Below are 16,468 nucleotides of genomic sequence, written 5' to 3' on the forward strand. Positions count from 1 at the left end.
GTCCCTGCCTCCAAAGGTCCCTCTGTTGAGGGCTCAGGGTATCCCTAGATGGAAGTGTAGACTGCCCATCAACTGTGGGCAAACTGCCCTGGTGCTTCACCCTTTTTGTCCTGGCTCGGGGTGAGGCTGTTCTGAGGGACCTTCAGGAAGGTCCTTGGGAAAGGGACCTTCCAAGGTCTTTGGGTCTCATGTGAAAAGTGGAAAACCTTGGAGAAAAACAAGAATGTTTGCAGAATGCTATTTATTTCAAACAGGAAAATGGATTTTGATATAAATATGGGATACTGTCTGCAAAGAGGTTGTTCACCCCTCTTCACCCATGTTGAGAAGTAAATTTTTTTCCTGTGGCAGACACAAGCATACAGGTCTCCTCTTCTCTCTTCCCAAGGATCTTTTCCATGCCATGGTGCTGCATGGTGCTGGAGCTCGGCTCTGGCTTGGGTGAGGGAGATTTGAACCCAGATCCCAGAATCATTAAGGTCTGAAAAGACTTCCAGAATCATTGAGTTCAACTATTAATGCAACACCTCCATGTTCATCACTGAATTATGTCCCCAGGTATCATGTCCCTGCATCTTTTGAACACTTCAGGGATGATGACTCCACCACTTCCCATAAGCAGCAAATGATTAGTTCAAAGATTGGAAAACGGGTTGGCTCTGCTTTTTCATTTGTAGAGGCTGTTAAAACTCCCACTATTTTGTTATTAAAAAGGATCCATCTCTGACATGCTTGAGCCAGTCCGTTAAGTGCAAACCTGATAGGAAATTTTTGGTTCTTGACAAGAAGTGAAAGAAAAGTGGCTCTTCAAAGGGAAGTGTTCTCCTGGCAGGAGCAGTGGTAGGCTTGGGGTGGGGGAAGGCAGTTGTCTTTGGATCAGAATTCTGTATTTGAACCTGAGCTCTTTTCCCCCTTGGTTTTTCTTCATGGATATAAAAAAATCAGCTGTTGATTCCCAAAGCAACTGAATAATTGTACCTAAATTGTTATAACCTCTCAAATATGTCAGTGCTTCCACTGGAAGAGGAGATTATGGATGGGAGGAGAAGCAATGTGAAGGTTTAGAAAAAGGCGATGCTTTTTCTTATTCCGTGGAGGATGTCTGTAGATGGAAGCGTGCAAGCACTTACTCAAAGGCTCACTAAGACATTAAATACCTGCAGAGGGTACATTTTAGACAGGCCATGGTGCATTATGTCTTTGAAATGACCCTCATGGACTCTGCCCTCCTTGTTCAGCAATAAACTAATTCTCAGGACTAATGGTAAAATTCTGGAAGGCATGAATTCCCAACTTAAATAGATTTACAGTGAGTTAATAGATTTTCCAGCATATCTCTTGCAACCTATTTGTGGTGGCATCATTTTAACATGCACAGTTATTGAAAAAATTGTCAGGATTTACAGTCTTCTCTGACCTGTGCTTTTGACACCTAGGAAACACTCCATAATAGACATAACATTTGCAGTATGGATATAGACCTTGTGTGGAAGTGTTCAGACAGGAGGTCTCTCTGGGTAGTAACTTTTCCTTGGGAAAAAGGGGATTTTGGGATTATGAGCATCTAATACTTAACAAATGTCACCAAGAGGGTCACATGTGCCACGAGTTGCAGAATAGACAAGTCAGAACAGTGTCATGATGAAGATGAACCTTCAGCTTTTTAGGTAATATATTCTGTGTTGGTTTCCACATGCAGCCTTTGACATACACGATCTTTATTTTGAAAGGACTACGATGAAAGTATCATTTGGAAAAGCTGTTTATTTTTTTCCCAGGCATATTTTTCCTTGCTCCTTTTGTTATTATTTATAAATCAAAAGTTACATTGATCTGGAGATTATGTGTTAAACCATGTCTGAGCAGTGGTTGGTCTATTACTGAGAAAAGCAGCTGCCATAAAACTTTTGGTAAATTTATTGATCAATACTCTCCATATTTCTCTTCAGAAAAAGAACAAGCTGAATTTTAATTTACTGGGAACGCAGCTGAACATGTGGCCCCTGCATCCAGCAAGGGATTTAAGCCTGTGAGGAACTTTCCAGAGATGAACAGTGCCATTACTTTGCAGAGGATTATTCATGTTCTTGAAGGAAAGCCTCTCTGGAGAGGGCAGTGGAGCCTTGGATCAATTCCTGGCATCTGTGGTTGAGTCTTCCTCTTGAGAGCCAAATTATCATCTTGTGCTCCTTTTACAATGGTTGCCTTATTCTCACAGAGGGGAAGAAGGAGACGATCTTCCTTGTAAAATGAGTGTTAATCAAGCCAGGGCTTTGAGCCAGGACAAGCAAGATGCAGGAGCCACGTGGAATGCTGGGTGGGGACCACCCATGGGCTCAGCTGGTGCCACCAGGACATGGTGTCCCACATTCTGCTTCCTCCCTGGGCTGGGACCTGCCCCTGCACCGACTTAGAAACCAAAGTCAAAATCAATCAAACAAAGAGAGCCCACAAAAAAACCCCAAACCAACAACCACCTGAAAAAGCCAAGCAAACAACCGTTGCTCAAACAGACAAAGGCAACCCACCAAAAACCCAACTCAAAAAACCTATCAAACCACCCTTCCCCATAAACAAACAAAACAATACCCAACCTCCCCCCCAGCAAAACCACCAGTGTTTTGAGGGGCTTCACTCAAGGTACCACAGAGGAAGGGAGAGAATAAGTGAGTCTAGTTTTTGGATCGTGGTGAGGCTGGAAACTGGGGGCCATGGGTAGGTTTTCCTTTTTTTTTTTTTTTTTTAAAAGGATGGAGATAGTGCCTGGTGTTTGTGTGCCGGGCATGCCCTGAGTCCTGTTACAGGGGTGCTGCTGTGAGTATGGTGTCCTGTGTCAGCCCCTGTGGTGTTTCGGACAGGAGGGAGGTTGGGTACCCTGCTCTCTGTCAAGCAAGAGCAAGATGCAGCTAAAATATTCTGCAAATGCTCAGTGACTCAGGTGCTGCCAGGGGACATTGGAGTGGCTGCTTGCACGTGTGCTCCTGAGGTGATCCACAGTCTTATTTCCAAGTTGGAAACCTCTGTCTTTCTCTGAGGTGTCTTGAGACAAAACCAGCTTGAAAATCACCGAATTGCTTTTGAGAACTTGGACATTGTTGTGTGTCTTGGAAACAGTCACTCCTTAGGGGGAAGAGTTACACCTGTATTGGTTGCTGTATGTTACTGAGTAAATGGCTTTCCCAAGTTCTGCTGGCGCAGGTAGGAAACTAATAAGAGAAATAAATGGGCTGGAGTGACTAAAAGAGTGGTCAACAGGTGGCCTGAAGTAAGTTCAAGTCCTACACGTTACTACAGGGATCAAGAACTGATCTTCTGCCATTTGCTTTTCATCAGACAGTTGAGATACTTTAAAGAGAATTTGGCCAGGAGAGATTATTAAGGAAGGAATTTGCTGCTTAAATAAATAGTCTGCTCTCCATTGTTGGAGACTTAACAGGCTGATAAAAGCCCTCTGGAATGAAAGGGAGCCTGGAAAGCTCGTCTCAGATCTGCCTTGCTCTGAAGTTACTGAGACCAATGCACTTTCAAAGAATTTTTTTCAACTTTTTGAATACAAGCTCAACTTGACCTGGTGGCTTTCTTTATCTTCATTCATTCTGATGAATAAAGGAATTTGCTAGGCTTGCATTTTTTCAGAAGTTGCTTATAACTTTTAGTTTAAAATACATGGAGGAACTATACAAATTGGTGTCCTGGTCTTTAGAACTGCTTGGCTTGTAAATTTGGGTGGGAGTGCATGAAATCACTTGCCCTCTGCTTGATATGTGTGGCTTGTCATTCATCTTTGGAGAGGTATGCTGCTTTTTCAATATCTTTATAATCCCATTAGGTGGATGTTGCAGCCTCCAATTAGTAAAGGCTGTGTGGGTGACCAAGTACTGGGCTTTTATTGGGTTTTCGTTGTTGTTTTTCTGTTTTGTTTGTTTGGTTGAGGTTTTTTGTTTGGTTTTGGTTTGGTTGGGGTTTTTTTGGAGGGGGGGTGTGGAAATGCACTTTGTGTTTAAAAATAAAACCAAAACAATCCTAGATGTGCTTTTGCAATGGTAAAATGCCTGGATCTGTAATACCTGCTCAGTTACCCAGGGCAGAGAGGTCCTTTTCCCAAGGTGTTTGTAGCTGTTCCTGCTGCACTGGGCTGTGCTCCCTGGTTGAGCACCTGGCTTGAAATAAGAGTTGTAGATGGAGTCTGTTGTCTCTGCAGCAAACTGGAGAGGTAAGAGAGACTAGGAGCAGAGAAAATAAGTATTTGGGATAAAAAAAATGGGGAAGGTGAACTTGAACCCTGGGCCTCATGTGGGTTTTGGCATCAGGATGGAGGCGTGGTGTTGGAAAAATCCGGCGACTCTAGCGGGGGGAGAAATTGCAGACCAGCCAATATGGTTGATAAAAGCAAGCTCCGTTTATTAGCAATCCAGAGGCACTTATGTAGTATACCAGCTTGTTAACTCTTAATTGACTCAAACCTATCAAAGCGCATTTCTGCTTCTACCTAATGAGACTACATTCGCAAGCTTCTACTAGTTATGTTATCATTAAAAAATTCAGAGTTGACCCTCCTTTCTCCGGGTCTTATCTGCGCAGCTGCACATCCTCAAACTCCCTTTTTGTTCTCAGGCCTGTTTCTCACACAGGCACTTCTCATGCAGGCAGTTTCTCACACAAACCTTTGCTTTCAGGCCTTTTGCTTGTACAGTTATTGATTTGTTCCCTTTATCAATGATCCATGTCCCTGATCCTCTAACCATTTCCCAACAGCGTGGGGTGCATGGAGAGAAGTTTATCTTTCTCTCATCCGACAGGTTACCAGTACAACCTTTTCCTCTACCAGAGCTACCTTTTAACTGCAGAAGCCTCTTACATTTTCTCTCTGTACTTTTCCAGCTTGCACTCCCAGGGCTTGGATTGAGCCTGCTTCTCTAGGCCCTTATTCCTCTTGCCCTTTGATTTTGATAAAGAATCATGTTCACTCACCACTTGCGCCAGCCTTGACTGTTGGCATTTTTAACTTTGCCTTTATTAAATTTCCAGGAATCTGTTAAGCATTCACACATCTGTCACGGCATGAAGCATTACCTTTCCTGATGCTCAGGAAAACAAATTATACAATGGATGTGCAACCCATATTTAATAAAAAACGCCAAAGCCATGTGTTCAAGCATGAAGCCCCAGGAAAGATTTTACTGCAGAGTCATTCTTGTAAGGTGTTGGCTGTGAGATTTTGGGGGGTTTTTTTAGCTTTCACTGGGAGTGTAGGTTTCCTGTATTTACTTGGGTACTCCCAAGGGTCTCTAGAGATCTCTCAAGGCATCCTGGTGCCCCTCCAAAAAACATTGTTTGTCTGTGGTCTATTCCAGCACCCCTGACTCTGCCTTTTGCTGTCATGACTTGTGGATGCCAGTGTGGGGTACAGAGCACTGCGCTGAACTCCCTCCAGGCAGGGTCTGGTCCAGGCAAGGGGCTGGTTGGAAGTGGGGAGCTGTGGGCACCAGCATTTCTTGTTTCCTTGCTTCTAGGCTGGTAGCAGCTTGTGTTGGTGAGCTCTAATGTCTGCATTAACAAAGTTTTTGTGTGCAGGATATAAATATTAAATAGGAGAACCACAGTGTGACTAACTGTGTAACAGCTGGACTGTTACCTGGACTGGAACAGGAGCACATTTTCAGGGCAGTTTGAGTGGGTATAATGAGATGGATCATACAGTATTTTTATTAGAAACTTCAGGGAGTGTATTTCAAACTGTCAGGGCACTAGATAAGCTGAACAATTAAAAATAAATGGCTTTGGAGCTTGGTGTTTTGATAGAAACTAATAATTAAGAGAAGATGCTTTTCTGACAAAAGGGTAAGGATTTGGCAATGGCTGGTGAGCAACACTGGCTTGGAAACTTGTAACTTGGGTCCTGTGGGAATGAAGGCAGTGGGCATGGGGCTGGAAGAAGCCCCATCTCATTTAAAGACTGGACCTTTGCTCTCTTGGACTGGTGGTGATGGAGCAAAGGTAGAAAGTGCAAACCTCGATGGCTTAAAATTAAGAGAGAATAACTGAATTGTTCCACTTTCTATTACTAATGCTTTGAAGCTAATCTCAAAAGCTTGGGAGCTTGAGACCATAATTTTTATGGTGACAATACTCAAACCTATCAAAGCGCATTTCTGCTTCTACCTAATGAGACTACATTCGCAAGCTTCTACTAGTTATGTTATCATTAAAAAATTCAGAGTTGACCCTCCTTTCTCCGGGTCTTATCTGCGCAGCTGCACATCCTCAAACTCCCTTTTTGTTCTCAGGCCTGTTTCTCACACAGGCACTTCTCATGCAGGCAGTTTCTCACACAAACCTTTGCTTTCAGGCCTTTTGCTTGTACAGTTATTGATTTGTTCCCTTTATCAATGATCCATGTCCCTGATCCTCTAACCATTTCCCAACAGCGTGGGGTGCATGGAGAGAAGTTTATCTTTCTCTCATCCGACAGGTTACCAGTACAACCTTTTCCTCTACCAGAGCTACCTTTTAACTGCAGAAGCCTCTTACATTTTCTCTCTGTACTTTTCCAGCTTGCACTCCCAGGGCTTGGATTGAGCCTGCTTCTCTAGGCCCTTATTCCTCTTGCCCTTTGATTTTGATAAAGAATCATGTTCACTCACCACTTGCGCCAGCCTTGACTGTTGGCATTTTTAACTTTGCCTTTATTAAATTTCCAGGAATCTGTTAAGCATTCACACATCTGTCACGGCATGAAGCATTACCTTTCCTGATGCTCAGGAAAACAAATTATACAATGGATGTGCAACCCATATTTAATAAAAAACGCCAAAGCCATGTGTTCAAGCATGAAGCCCCAGGAAAGATTTTACTGCAGAGTCATTCTTGTAAGGTGTTGGCTGTGAGATTTTGGGGGGTTTTTTTAGCTTTCACTGGGAGTGTAGGTTTCCTGTATTTACTTGGGTACTCCCAAGGGTCTCTAGAGATCTCTCAAGGCATCCTGGTGCCCCTCCAAAAAACATTGTTTGTCTGTGGTCTATTCCAGCACCCCTGACTCTGCCTTTTGCTGTCATGACTTGTGGATGCCAGTGTGGGGTACAGAGCACTGCGCTGAACTCCCTCCAGGCAGGGTCTGGTCCAGGCAAGGGGCTGGTTGGAAGTGGGGAGCTGTGGGCACCAGCATTTCTTGTTTCCTTGCTTCTAGGCTGGTAGCAGCTTGTGTTGGTGAGCTCTAATGTCTGCATTAACAAAGTTTTTGTGTGCAGGATATAAATATTAAATAGGAGAACCACAGTGTGACTAACTGTGTAACAGCTGGACTGTTACCTGGACTGGAACAGGAGCACATTTTCAGGGCAGTTTGAGTGGGTATAATGAGATGGATCATACAGTATTTTTATTAGAAACTTCAGGGAGTGTATTTCAAACTGTCAGGGCACTAGATAAGCTGAACAATTAAAAATAAATGGCTTTGGAGCTTGGTGTTTTGATAGAAACTAATAATTAAGAGAAGATGCTTTTCTGACAAAAGGGTAAGGATTTGGCAATGGCTGGTGAGCAACACTGGCTTGGAAACTTGTAACTTGGGTCCTGTGGGAATGAAGGCAGTGGGCATGGGGCTGGAAGAAGCCCCATCTCATTTAAAGACTGGACCTTTGCTCTCTTGGACTGGTGGTGATGGAGCAAAGGTAGAAAGTGCAAACCTCGATGGCTTAAAATTAAGAGAGAATAACTGAATTGTTCCACTTTCTATTACTAATGCTTTGAAGCTAATCTCAAAAGCTTGGGAGCTTGAGACCATAATTTTTATGGTGACAATATTGTAAAAGTAATCCAAAAGGCTGTGTCATAGTTGGAAAAAATAGCATTTCCTAAGCTTTAAACCCAAATGTGCTCAGAGAAACAAACCCTGTAAGAGCAGCAGTGGCACCATCTGATGGGTTTTGTAATGCCATAGACAAAAGTAATTATACTGCTTAGAAGAGCTTTTGTCTCCAGATAATGTTGTTAAAAACTTGCAGTGTAGTGTAAATCATAACAGAACAAATCTGGAGGCTGCTCTTATTGCTGCCAGGGGAAATTCTCTTAGATTTTGTTTCCTTTCTGCTCAATATATTGCAAACCTTTTCCAAGCTGGTAAATAAATATTACCTGCTGTTTGAAAAATGACTTGGGGTTCGTCTCACCAGTAGTGCCTGTGGCCGTTGTTGCAAACAGTTGTTCCTCTCTTGGTGAGCTCTGCTGTGTTTTGGGAACACAGGCTATTGTGATGGGGCTGAAGTTGTCTGATTCATTGGAGATACTAAAGAAGAACATTTCTTCCTTTTATAGCTCACTCAGATGAGGATTCCCCTGGCTTCTTTTTTCCACTTCTGAGCAGTGCCACAGCAAGAGCCAGGTCAGATAATATTTGGTTGAGCTTACAAACACCCAAACTTTTAGCATTTCTTTGATGAACATTTGAATTCCAATCCATGGACGTTGGTGTAGTGTTTTTGAGGGGCTCAGCAGGTTTGGCTTTTAGATGTAAGGCATTTTTAAACGTTTGGGAACCTTGGGCCTGCAGGAAATGCAGTGACTGCATTAGGAGCTGATTAATGAACTGATGAATTTTCCATGTCCTGCCTGGACATCCATGCTTTTCTCTCAGGGTGGAAATGATTCCTGTGGGCTGAGAGATTCCAGTGCCAAGCTCTCTCCTGATGATTTGTTATTTGTGTCCTGAGAAGTGAAGTGAGAAGTTTTGCCATCAGCAGGGAAGTGCCAGAGATCAGGTGGAGCCAAGGCAGGTAAAGTCTGGCCATACCAGAGGCTCTCTGACCCCTGAAGTTATTGCTGTGCCTTGTGCAGAGAGTTTGGTTTCAGACCTTGTGAGCAGGGACCCTCCAGGGACAGGCCTGGGGAGCAAACCCAGGGACATGAGGAGAGCCATCGAAGCCTAGAAGAGGGACTTGAGCAAATTCACTGAGCTTCAGGAGCTGGGTCTCTTGCTGCCCTGGAGCAGTCGCATCATAGATGAGATTCATTGTGGGAGGAGGAGCACATTCATACCTAAAAGGCATTTAAAGTGCATTTTGTGGAGCTGGTAAGATTTGAAAATGCAGGACAGGGAATCACTGTGTGCCACGTTTGCAGCCTGTGATGCTCCCAAGCAGCAGCATCCTGGGGAAGGTGCAGGGAATCACAAAATGCATCATCGTCATCTGCAGAGGGAAATTCAGCTGACTGCCACTGATCCGTGTTGACCTCAAGGGAGGTTTCTGCTGCATGGAAATCAGTTTCCTGTTCATTTTACAGTTTGGGGTAGTGCATGAGGATTCACTACTCTGGCGCAAACTCCTGGAGGAGATGGCCCTGAAGCTTTTCTGAGGGCATAGGGAAATGGTGATGACACCATGACCTTGTCTAGAATTACTTGCCTGGTTTTCTCCCCCCAAAAAACCCTGAGCCTTGCCGTTACTGGCTCTTGGTAGTGGAATAACAAAGGTTGTAGTTCCTCCCCTGTGAAGATATATCTTAGTGGTCAAGATAAGACAAAGTGTGGGGAGGCAAGTTTTTAAGCAAACAATCCTTTGCAAAAGAGCAAATGGGAGTTGTGAGCTCAGCTCCTGAGAGGAAGCGGGAGTAGACATGGTGGGAGCTTCCCTGCTCAGAGAGCGTTTATGGTTGCAGGATTTATGTGTCTAGATGTCAAGAAACAGGAAAATCAAGGTTATAGGTGCAGTTTTAATGCCTTGGTATCCATGTGCTGAGGGGTGCATGGGTCACACAGTCCTGCACCTCCACCTATCTTGTTCCTTTCCCAGGTGCCCCGTGGATGATGAGCTGCTGGTGCAGCAGGTTTTGCTGTGGAGCCCCTTCACCTTTGCTGAACCATTGCCAAGAGGACTTGCTGTGCTGTGTGACACCCAGAGAAGGGCAGCTGTCCATGTTGGAAGCTTGGCTTTACAGCAAAACCAGAGCAACACATTACTGGAGGGGCAGCATGAAGACTATGACATGTCATGGTATCTGACTGCCATGGTGGAACCTGCTGTCCCTCCTCCCAGTGGTCACAGTGGTGTGTGGAGGTGGCTCCACACAGCTCCTGTGGTGCTCATCTTTGGTGAGCTGGCATGGGAGGCAAAAGGAGGACAGACCTTGTTTCTGGCTGGCGGCAACTTTCCAAACACCTTCAGCTGCTTGTGGGGCAGCACTTGCTGAACTTGGAATTGGAGGTGTCATCTCTGTAGCTGTCCCAGCTCTGCAGCTACCATCAGATTTTGGCTCTCCCCTCTCTGGTGGGCTATTGTATGGGAATGGCTCGTTGGGGTCACTTACACCGGCTCCTTGTGGCTCAGGCAACTGCATCACATAATCTCTTAAATAAACCCATCAAGTGGCAGTCATGGCTGAAGCCTCCTGCAGGCTGGGGCAGCCAGTAGGTTAATCCAGAGCTCCTCTGGCCCTGCCGCCGACCCCTTTGAAGTTCCTGCAGCTTAGGAGGCAGCGCGCTTTCTCAGGAAAGCTGGCATTTTACTAAGCAGCAGACTTTTATTATCTGGGCTGAGAACGCAGTGATTTCCTTCTCCTGCCAGTAATCCCCACTCAGGGCACTGTTATGCTCTTTTACAATTTACTTTCTCTAATTGCCAGTTTGCAGTGGCCATGCAGCTCTCCTTGGGCTGTGTTCTGGGGAATTTTTGCACTTCGAAAGGAGCTTAGTCCTTCCCTTCTGGTTGCTGGAATCGGGCAGCAATTCCTCTCCAGGTACTTCAGCAAGAGTCCAGCCTGAAAAATAAGTAATAGCCTGTGCTTTTCAGCTAGTGACTGATACCTGTGAGAGTGGGTTCAGCTGTTTCATTCATCCTTTGGGAGTCCTGATAAACTGCCCTCGAATGATACAGTCAACAGATGTACAGTACCAGGGCTTGGTTGGTGATGATGCTCTGGCTCCCATCCTGTAAATGCTGCCTTGGTTTCTCTTTCCTGGACCAGTGTCTAAGCCACAAGCAGACAGTTTCTCCAAGAGAAATGCTGTGGGAAACGTTGCCAAAGTCTTCTCTAAAGTCCTAGTAGACAACATCCCCAGCCTTTCTTTGATCCACCAAGCTGGCCACCTTATCATAGAACGAGATGAGATTGGTCAAGCAGGACCATGAACCCATGTGGGCTGGGCCTGATGCCCTGGTTGTTTTGTACGTGCCACATGATGGTACTCAACGTGATCTGATCTTCTCAGGTATTGTCACATTTGCCAGCCTCCAGTCTCCTGGGACCTCCCTGGGTAACCAGGACTGCTGGTAAATGAGGGACAGTGGCCTTGTGAGTTCTTCTGCCCACTCCCTCAGTACCCTTGGGTGGATCCCATCCAGCCCCACTTTAAGTGGAGTAGCAGACCCCTGACCATTTTCTCCTGTATTATGGGGACTTCATTCTACTGCCCATCTCTGTCTTCCAGCTCAGGGTGCTGGATACCTGGAGAAAAACTGGTCTTACTATTAAATACTGAGGCCAAGAAGGCATTAAGTACCTTAAGAAGGTACTTATTAAGAAGGCGTCTGCCTTTTCCTCATCCTTGGTCACTGTGTTTCTCCCTGCATCCAATAAAGGATGGAGTTATCTTGAGCGTTTCTTTTGCTGTGAATGTGTTTAAAGGAGCATTTTTTATACTCTGCTATGTGCACATCTGTGTGTATATTCTACAGTGATGGAGATTGTAAAACGTGAGCCCTGCTCAGCCGTGCAGTGCTTCTGCCTGCTGAAGTTGGGGGCAAGTCTGATGCCTTGCTTTGTATTCACACTGCTTGAGCCAGACTTGCAAAACAGCTGCCTTAAATGGCAGTTTTTGAAAATATCCTTGAAATTAAAAAAAAAATAGAACAGAGAAAAGATTAAATTATCCTCCAGCAATGAGAGTTTCAGTAATGCCATGTTATGAGTTGGGCAGATTTTACCAGCAGCAAATCCAGGCTGTGGGATTTTATGGGGGATTAGAAGCTTCTGTAATGCAGTGACCCCTCTGTGTCCCTGTGAGGTTCCCTCGTGGGAGTGCAGGCGACTGACCCACAAAGTTTCCTCCACTCTGAAGTGCTTGGAGGCTGGACGAGGGTCACTGAAGCTGCTGGTAGCTGGAGATTTAGAATTCCTGCAGCCAGCGCTTTCTGAGGAATATTTCAAAATAAGCAACTACTGTGGGAGTTGGGTGGGAGAGATTTTGGATGTGTAAGACTTCTTTTTTACAAAGTTTTATTATTTCTTGCATCTATTAATAGGGCAGCAGGAGTCTCCATATGCTTTTATAGTCCCTGTTGCGCTTTCTAATGGATATATGCAAAAGCTCTGAGGTGCATAAAATAGACACTCTCAGCCAGTTATTACGATAAAAATTATGTGCATGTCATGACCTTTAAAGCAGTGGGACTGTGTGTGCATGTTCTTCTGATACGCCACTGTTCTCCATTCCTTTCTGAAGCCTTTCTTGCCGTAGGAGGTTTGCATAGGAGCTTGGAATATTTTTCTAATCAGCGAAGAGTCTTTTGGCTCTGATGAGAACTGGCAAAGCACAGAGGAGCAAGAAAACAGAAGAGTGATGACTTTTTCTAAATGGAGCTAACAGAGAAGAGGGTAAAGGCAAATGGTGAGGCACAGCATGAAAATCCTGGCATTGTCTCCACTGCTGTCAAAAAAACACTGGTCCAAAAAGTTCTTTGTGCTTTTTGAGGCAAAAGCTATTCTGGTGTCCTTGAGAAGAAAGAGGGGGAAAAAAGTTTTGTAATCTGTGTGCCCTCTTCAAAGAGACTTTTTTTTTTTTGTTTTAAAACTTTTAATAATAGTTCAACTAGAGTTTGCTCTGCTTGCACAGCCCAGTCTGTGTCAGACTTGCCGTTGTGCCTGGAGAGCTTTCCCATCCTCTGTATGGGGGTGAGGAGCGGGATGCTGGCTGTCATGGCGAGGGAGGCAGGGAGAGAGGGGCCCTGTGTCCTTGCACCACTGCATCCCTCGATCTGTGCTGTGAGGAGGGAAGGATTGCTGTCGCCTGGGAATGCAGATGGTTGTTCTTGGCTTGCCGGGACACTCCTGGTGTGAGTGTCTAGAGCTATGGACAAAATGCTTCAGCAGCATGCCTGGAAGGTGTGCAGGCACCAGATAGGATGGAGACACTGTTTCCAGAAGTATATCAGTAATTTCTGCACTGCTTCCACCACAGCCTTCTGTGTGCTGGGGTGGGGTGCAGCAACAGCACCCTGTCCTTCCAGGCATCCCTGTATAGGGTGCACCCAGGAAGAAAGAGCCAGAAGTTCTGGAAGTGTGACGGTCTTAAAAGCTCTGGAGTAATGCAAGAGGTTATGCAGGGTGAGCAGCAAGGCCCGACATTGCTTGTGATAGTGTTGATACTGAACCTCTGTGGAGATGTGTGAGGCCATGCTCAGCTGCATTCCAGCCTTAACAAATGGGGGAAATAACTCTTATGGCTTTAAAAATTAAACATTCCCTTTAATTACTGAACATGAATAATTTTAATGCAAATTGAGCCAGGATGTGTGTTTCCAGAGTGACAGAGTTGAGAGCAGTTACATTGAGGGGTGTTTGTGACCTGTGAACCAAAAGGCTGTTCATTAATTTTAGCATTTTATGAGTAGTACCTTGGACGGTGGGACATGGGCTGGTAGAGCAAGCTGGCCAAAGAAAAAGACTTCAGTTTGCACTGATGGCCTCCCCTTCTAATGCTTTAAGATGCAAAGTGGTGTGTGTGTAGGTATGTTGTCCTTATATAGTGAGGTCTGGATATTTTGGAAGCCTCCTGATGAGGAGAGATATAATTAAAGGAATAACTGTGCAATGACTGTGGGGTCTTGCCTGCTCACCTTGGGGAGGAGGTGCGGGCTGAAAGTCCTAAAGTCTTTGAAGGTAGAGATGGGAAAATGCACAGTGTTTTTTTCTAGAAAAATTACAGTCTCTGTCTAAAATTTCATGGGACAGTTTGGGACAACCTGATATGTATGAGAGTGTTCCTGGCTGGGCACCCACAGGTGGACATGGCATCACTGTCTCTCAGCATCACTTTGGACAATGGAGCAGCTCACATCCAGGGCAGATGAAACATTGGATCTACAGCTGAAGTGAGCCTGGTGCATTTGGGAAAACTGCAGCACTGTGGGGGCTTTTCCAGTGGCTTTGAGGACACTTGGTGCAGGGCACCTGCTGGAGTTGAGTCAGAATATTGTCTGTGATTAAACTCCTATAAATATTTTCCTTTTCATAACGGAATGTCAGCATTTACTGTTTCCTGATTTTAAACACTGTACAGTTTGTCAAACATTTATCTCTGCCTTAAATTAAGTCTGGAGATAGAATTCCTGTTAATTTCAAATCAATATGAAAGGGGGAGAGAAAGAAATTGCAGTCTAGCCCTTTTCTTGAATCAATATTTTCTTTAAAAGCTGAAATGTTAACTAGATCCTAGGCTTTTTTGCCATTTTGAAATGCAGCTTCTGTTTAAAGAATTTATACGTTTCCCCTGGAAATTGCTGATGCTGGTGTTTTGCAACAGGCACGGCTACCAGCAGGTGTTTGACCCAAGGCAGGCAGGATGGGGTCAGCCCTGGCAGCAGTGATGTGGTAGAACATTATCCTCCCTGTTTCTGAGCTCACCGTCTCTTAATAACGTTTTTTTTTGTTGTTCTGTTTTGCAGAAGCCTTTGAAATTGTAGTGCGGCATGCAAGAAACTTCACCAACAGCATGTTTAGGATCTACTACCAGAGCATGGGGCCCAGGGCTCTTAAATTTGTTGGAGAACTTTTTACTGATATCTCGCTGTACATATTAGGCTCTGACATCAATGTCAATGACATGGTAAATGAATTTTTTGACAGTTTATTCCCTTTGGTTTACTCTCACTTGATTAATCCCGGCTTCCCCGATCCCTCTGTGGAAATGACTGAATGTCTGCGGGCAGCCAGGAGAGACCTCAAAGTCTTTGGGAACTACCCAAAGATGATGATGACACAGGTGTCCAAGTCCCTGCAGGCCACACGAGTCTTTCTGCAGGCGCTGAACCTGGGGATTGAGGTGATAAACACTACTGACCACCTGAAATTCAGCAAGGACTGTGGACGGGCACTGCTGAAGATGTGGTACTGCTCCCACTGCCAGGGGCTGCTCCTGGCCAAGCCTTGTGCTGGCTACTGTGGAGCAGTGATGCAGGGATGCCTGGCAGGCGTCCTGGAGATCCAAAACCTCTGGAAGGAGTACATTGGGTCTCTGGAGGGGTTGACCAGAGGCATGCACGGCATCTATGACATGGAGCACGTCCTCCTGAGCCTGTTCTCCGTGGTGCGCGATGCCATCGTCCACGTGCAGAAGAACGAAGGGAAGCTCTCGACAGCTGTGAGTAGTTCGCTGCAGTTCCCCAGGCTCGCTGCCATGGTTTGTACATGAACTCTGTGTTGAAACCAAGCTGTCCAGTTCCTCCTGCCAACAAAACCCAAATGCTCCAATTGCCAGTCCCTTCCCTCCCCTTCTGATCTTCCAAAACTTTTGGTAGCATTTGAAACTGGTGTTTGCAGGGCCTGGGTTTCCATTAAGGGCTTTGACTCTTTTTAGGTTCGTCAGAGCAGAAGGCTCTGGACTTGTCCTGGGGTGTGAGGTTGGGAGCTGAGATGTCCCAGTGTTTTCAGTTTTCCCTGAGTGCTGTGCTTGCCCTGGGTAGCTCTCAAGAGGCTGGTCCTGCTCTCCAGGTGTCTCCTGCCTCCTTTAACATCATAAAAAATGTACCTCCAAATAGATGCCAAGCAGAGACATGTGCCACAGCATCCCCTGATTTACCAAAGAAGAGCTGACTCTCCATCTTTTAGTAACTCATTCCAGTTTTGGGCTGCATTTCATTGCAGGGATGAGATTATTCCTTATTTTTACCTGACTCTTTAAAAACACATTGTGTGAATTTCTGAGCCTCCTGAGAAACTGAGGCTGTCTTGTTCTGAAAATCCTGCTGCTCTGTTTGAACACCAAGGACAAATGTACAGTGATTATATGATGCTTGTTCTACAGAGGAGATTTTTCTTGAGACACAATTGAGCTGCTCCATGTAGGTAGGGAAGAGTTGGGGATGGGGCAAAGGTGCAGGAGTGTTGTAATAGTTTGCTTAAAGCCAACGATGATTAAAATCTGACACTGTGTCTTGGTTTGAAAGACAGGTGTCTGCTAAGGAAGGCAGAAGCCTCCCTTGGAATGGCAGATGCAACCCCCTTCTGTTCAAGTTATTATAATTTTGAAATCAAGGGGCTTTTAGGCAAATATGTGGGAAATAGGAATAACAGTTCTTTACTATTATATATCTATACGTGTATAACCAGTCAAACAAACAACAATAACTATGGCAGTAACAGCAAACAATCACAAACCCAGTCCCAGCCTTCTCAGCTGTCAGGCCCTTTCCCCTCGGGTGCAGTTCCGGTCACAGCCAGCAGGGGCGCTGGCGGCTCCCGGTGAGCAGGGCAGGTG

The 16,468-nt window shown here is 45.2% G+C and overlaps 1 protein-coding gene across 3 annotated transcripts in view; it reads left to right on the forward strand.

The window, feature by feature from the left end:
• The window catches only part of LOC103622915 (glypican-4), a 227,116-nt gene that overhangs the window by 46,811 nt on the left and 163,837 nt on the right, over window positions 1-16,468 (forward strand). For 2 of the 3 annotated variants that reach the window (XM_017743202.1, XM_008641941.2), the window contains exon 2: window positions 14,658-15,352. In XM_017743202.1, the coding sequence (XP_017598691.1) occupies window positions 14,658-15,352 (695 nt within the window). Of the gene's footprint in view, window positions 1-12,552; window positions 12,602-14,657; window positions 15,353-16,468 lie in introns of those variants that run through there. The other variant, XM_017743211.1, reaches the window with a different exon arrangement.

The sequence above is a fragment of the Corvus brachyrhynchos genome, unplaced genomic scaffold (assembly GCF_000691975.1).
Source record: "Corvus brachyrhynchos isolate BGI_N302 unplaced genomic scaffold, ASM69197v1 scaffold220, whole genome shotgun sequence".
NCBI lineage: Eukaryota > Metazoa > Chordata > Aves > Passeriformes > Corvidae > Corvus > Corvus brachyrhynchos.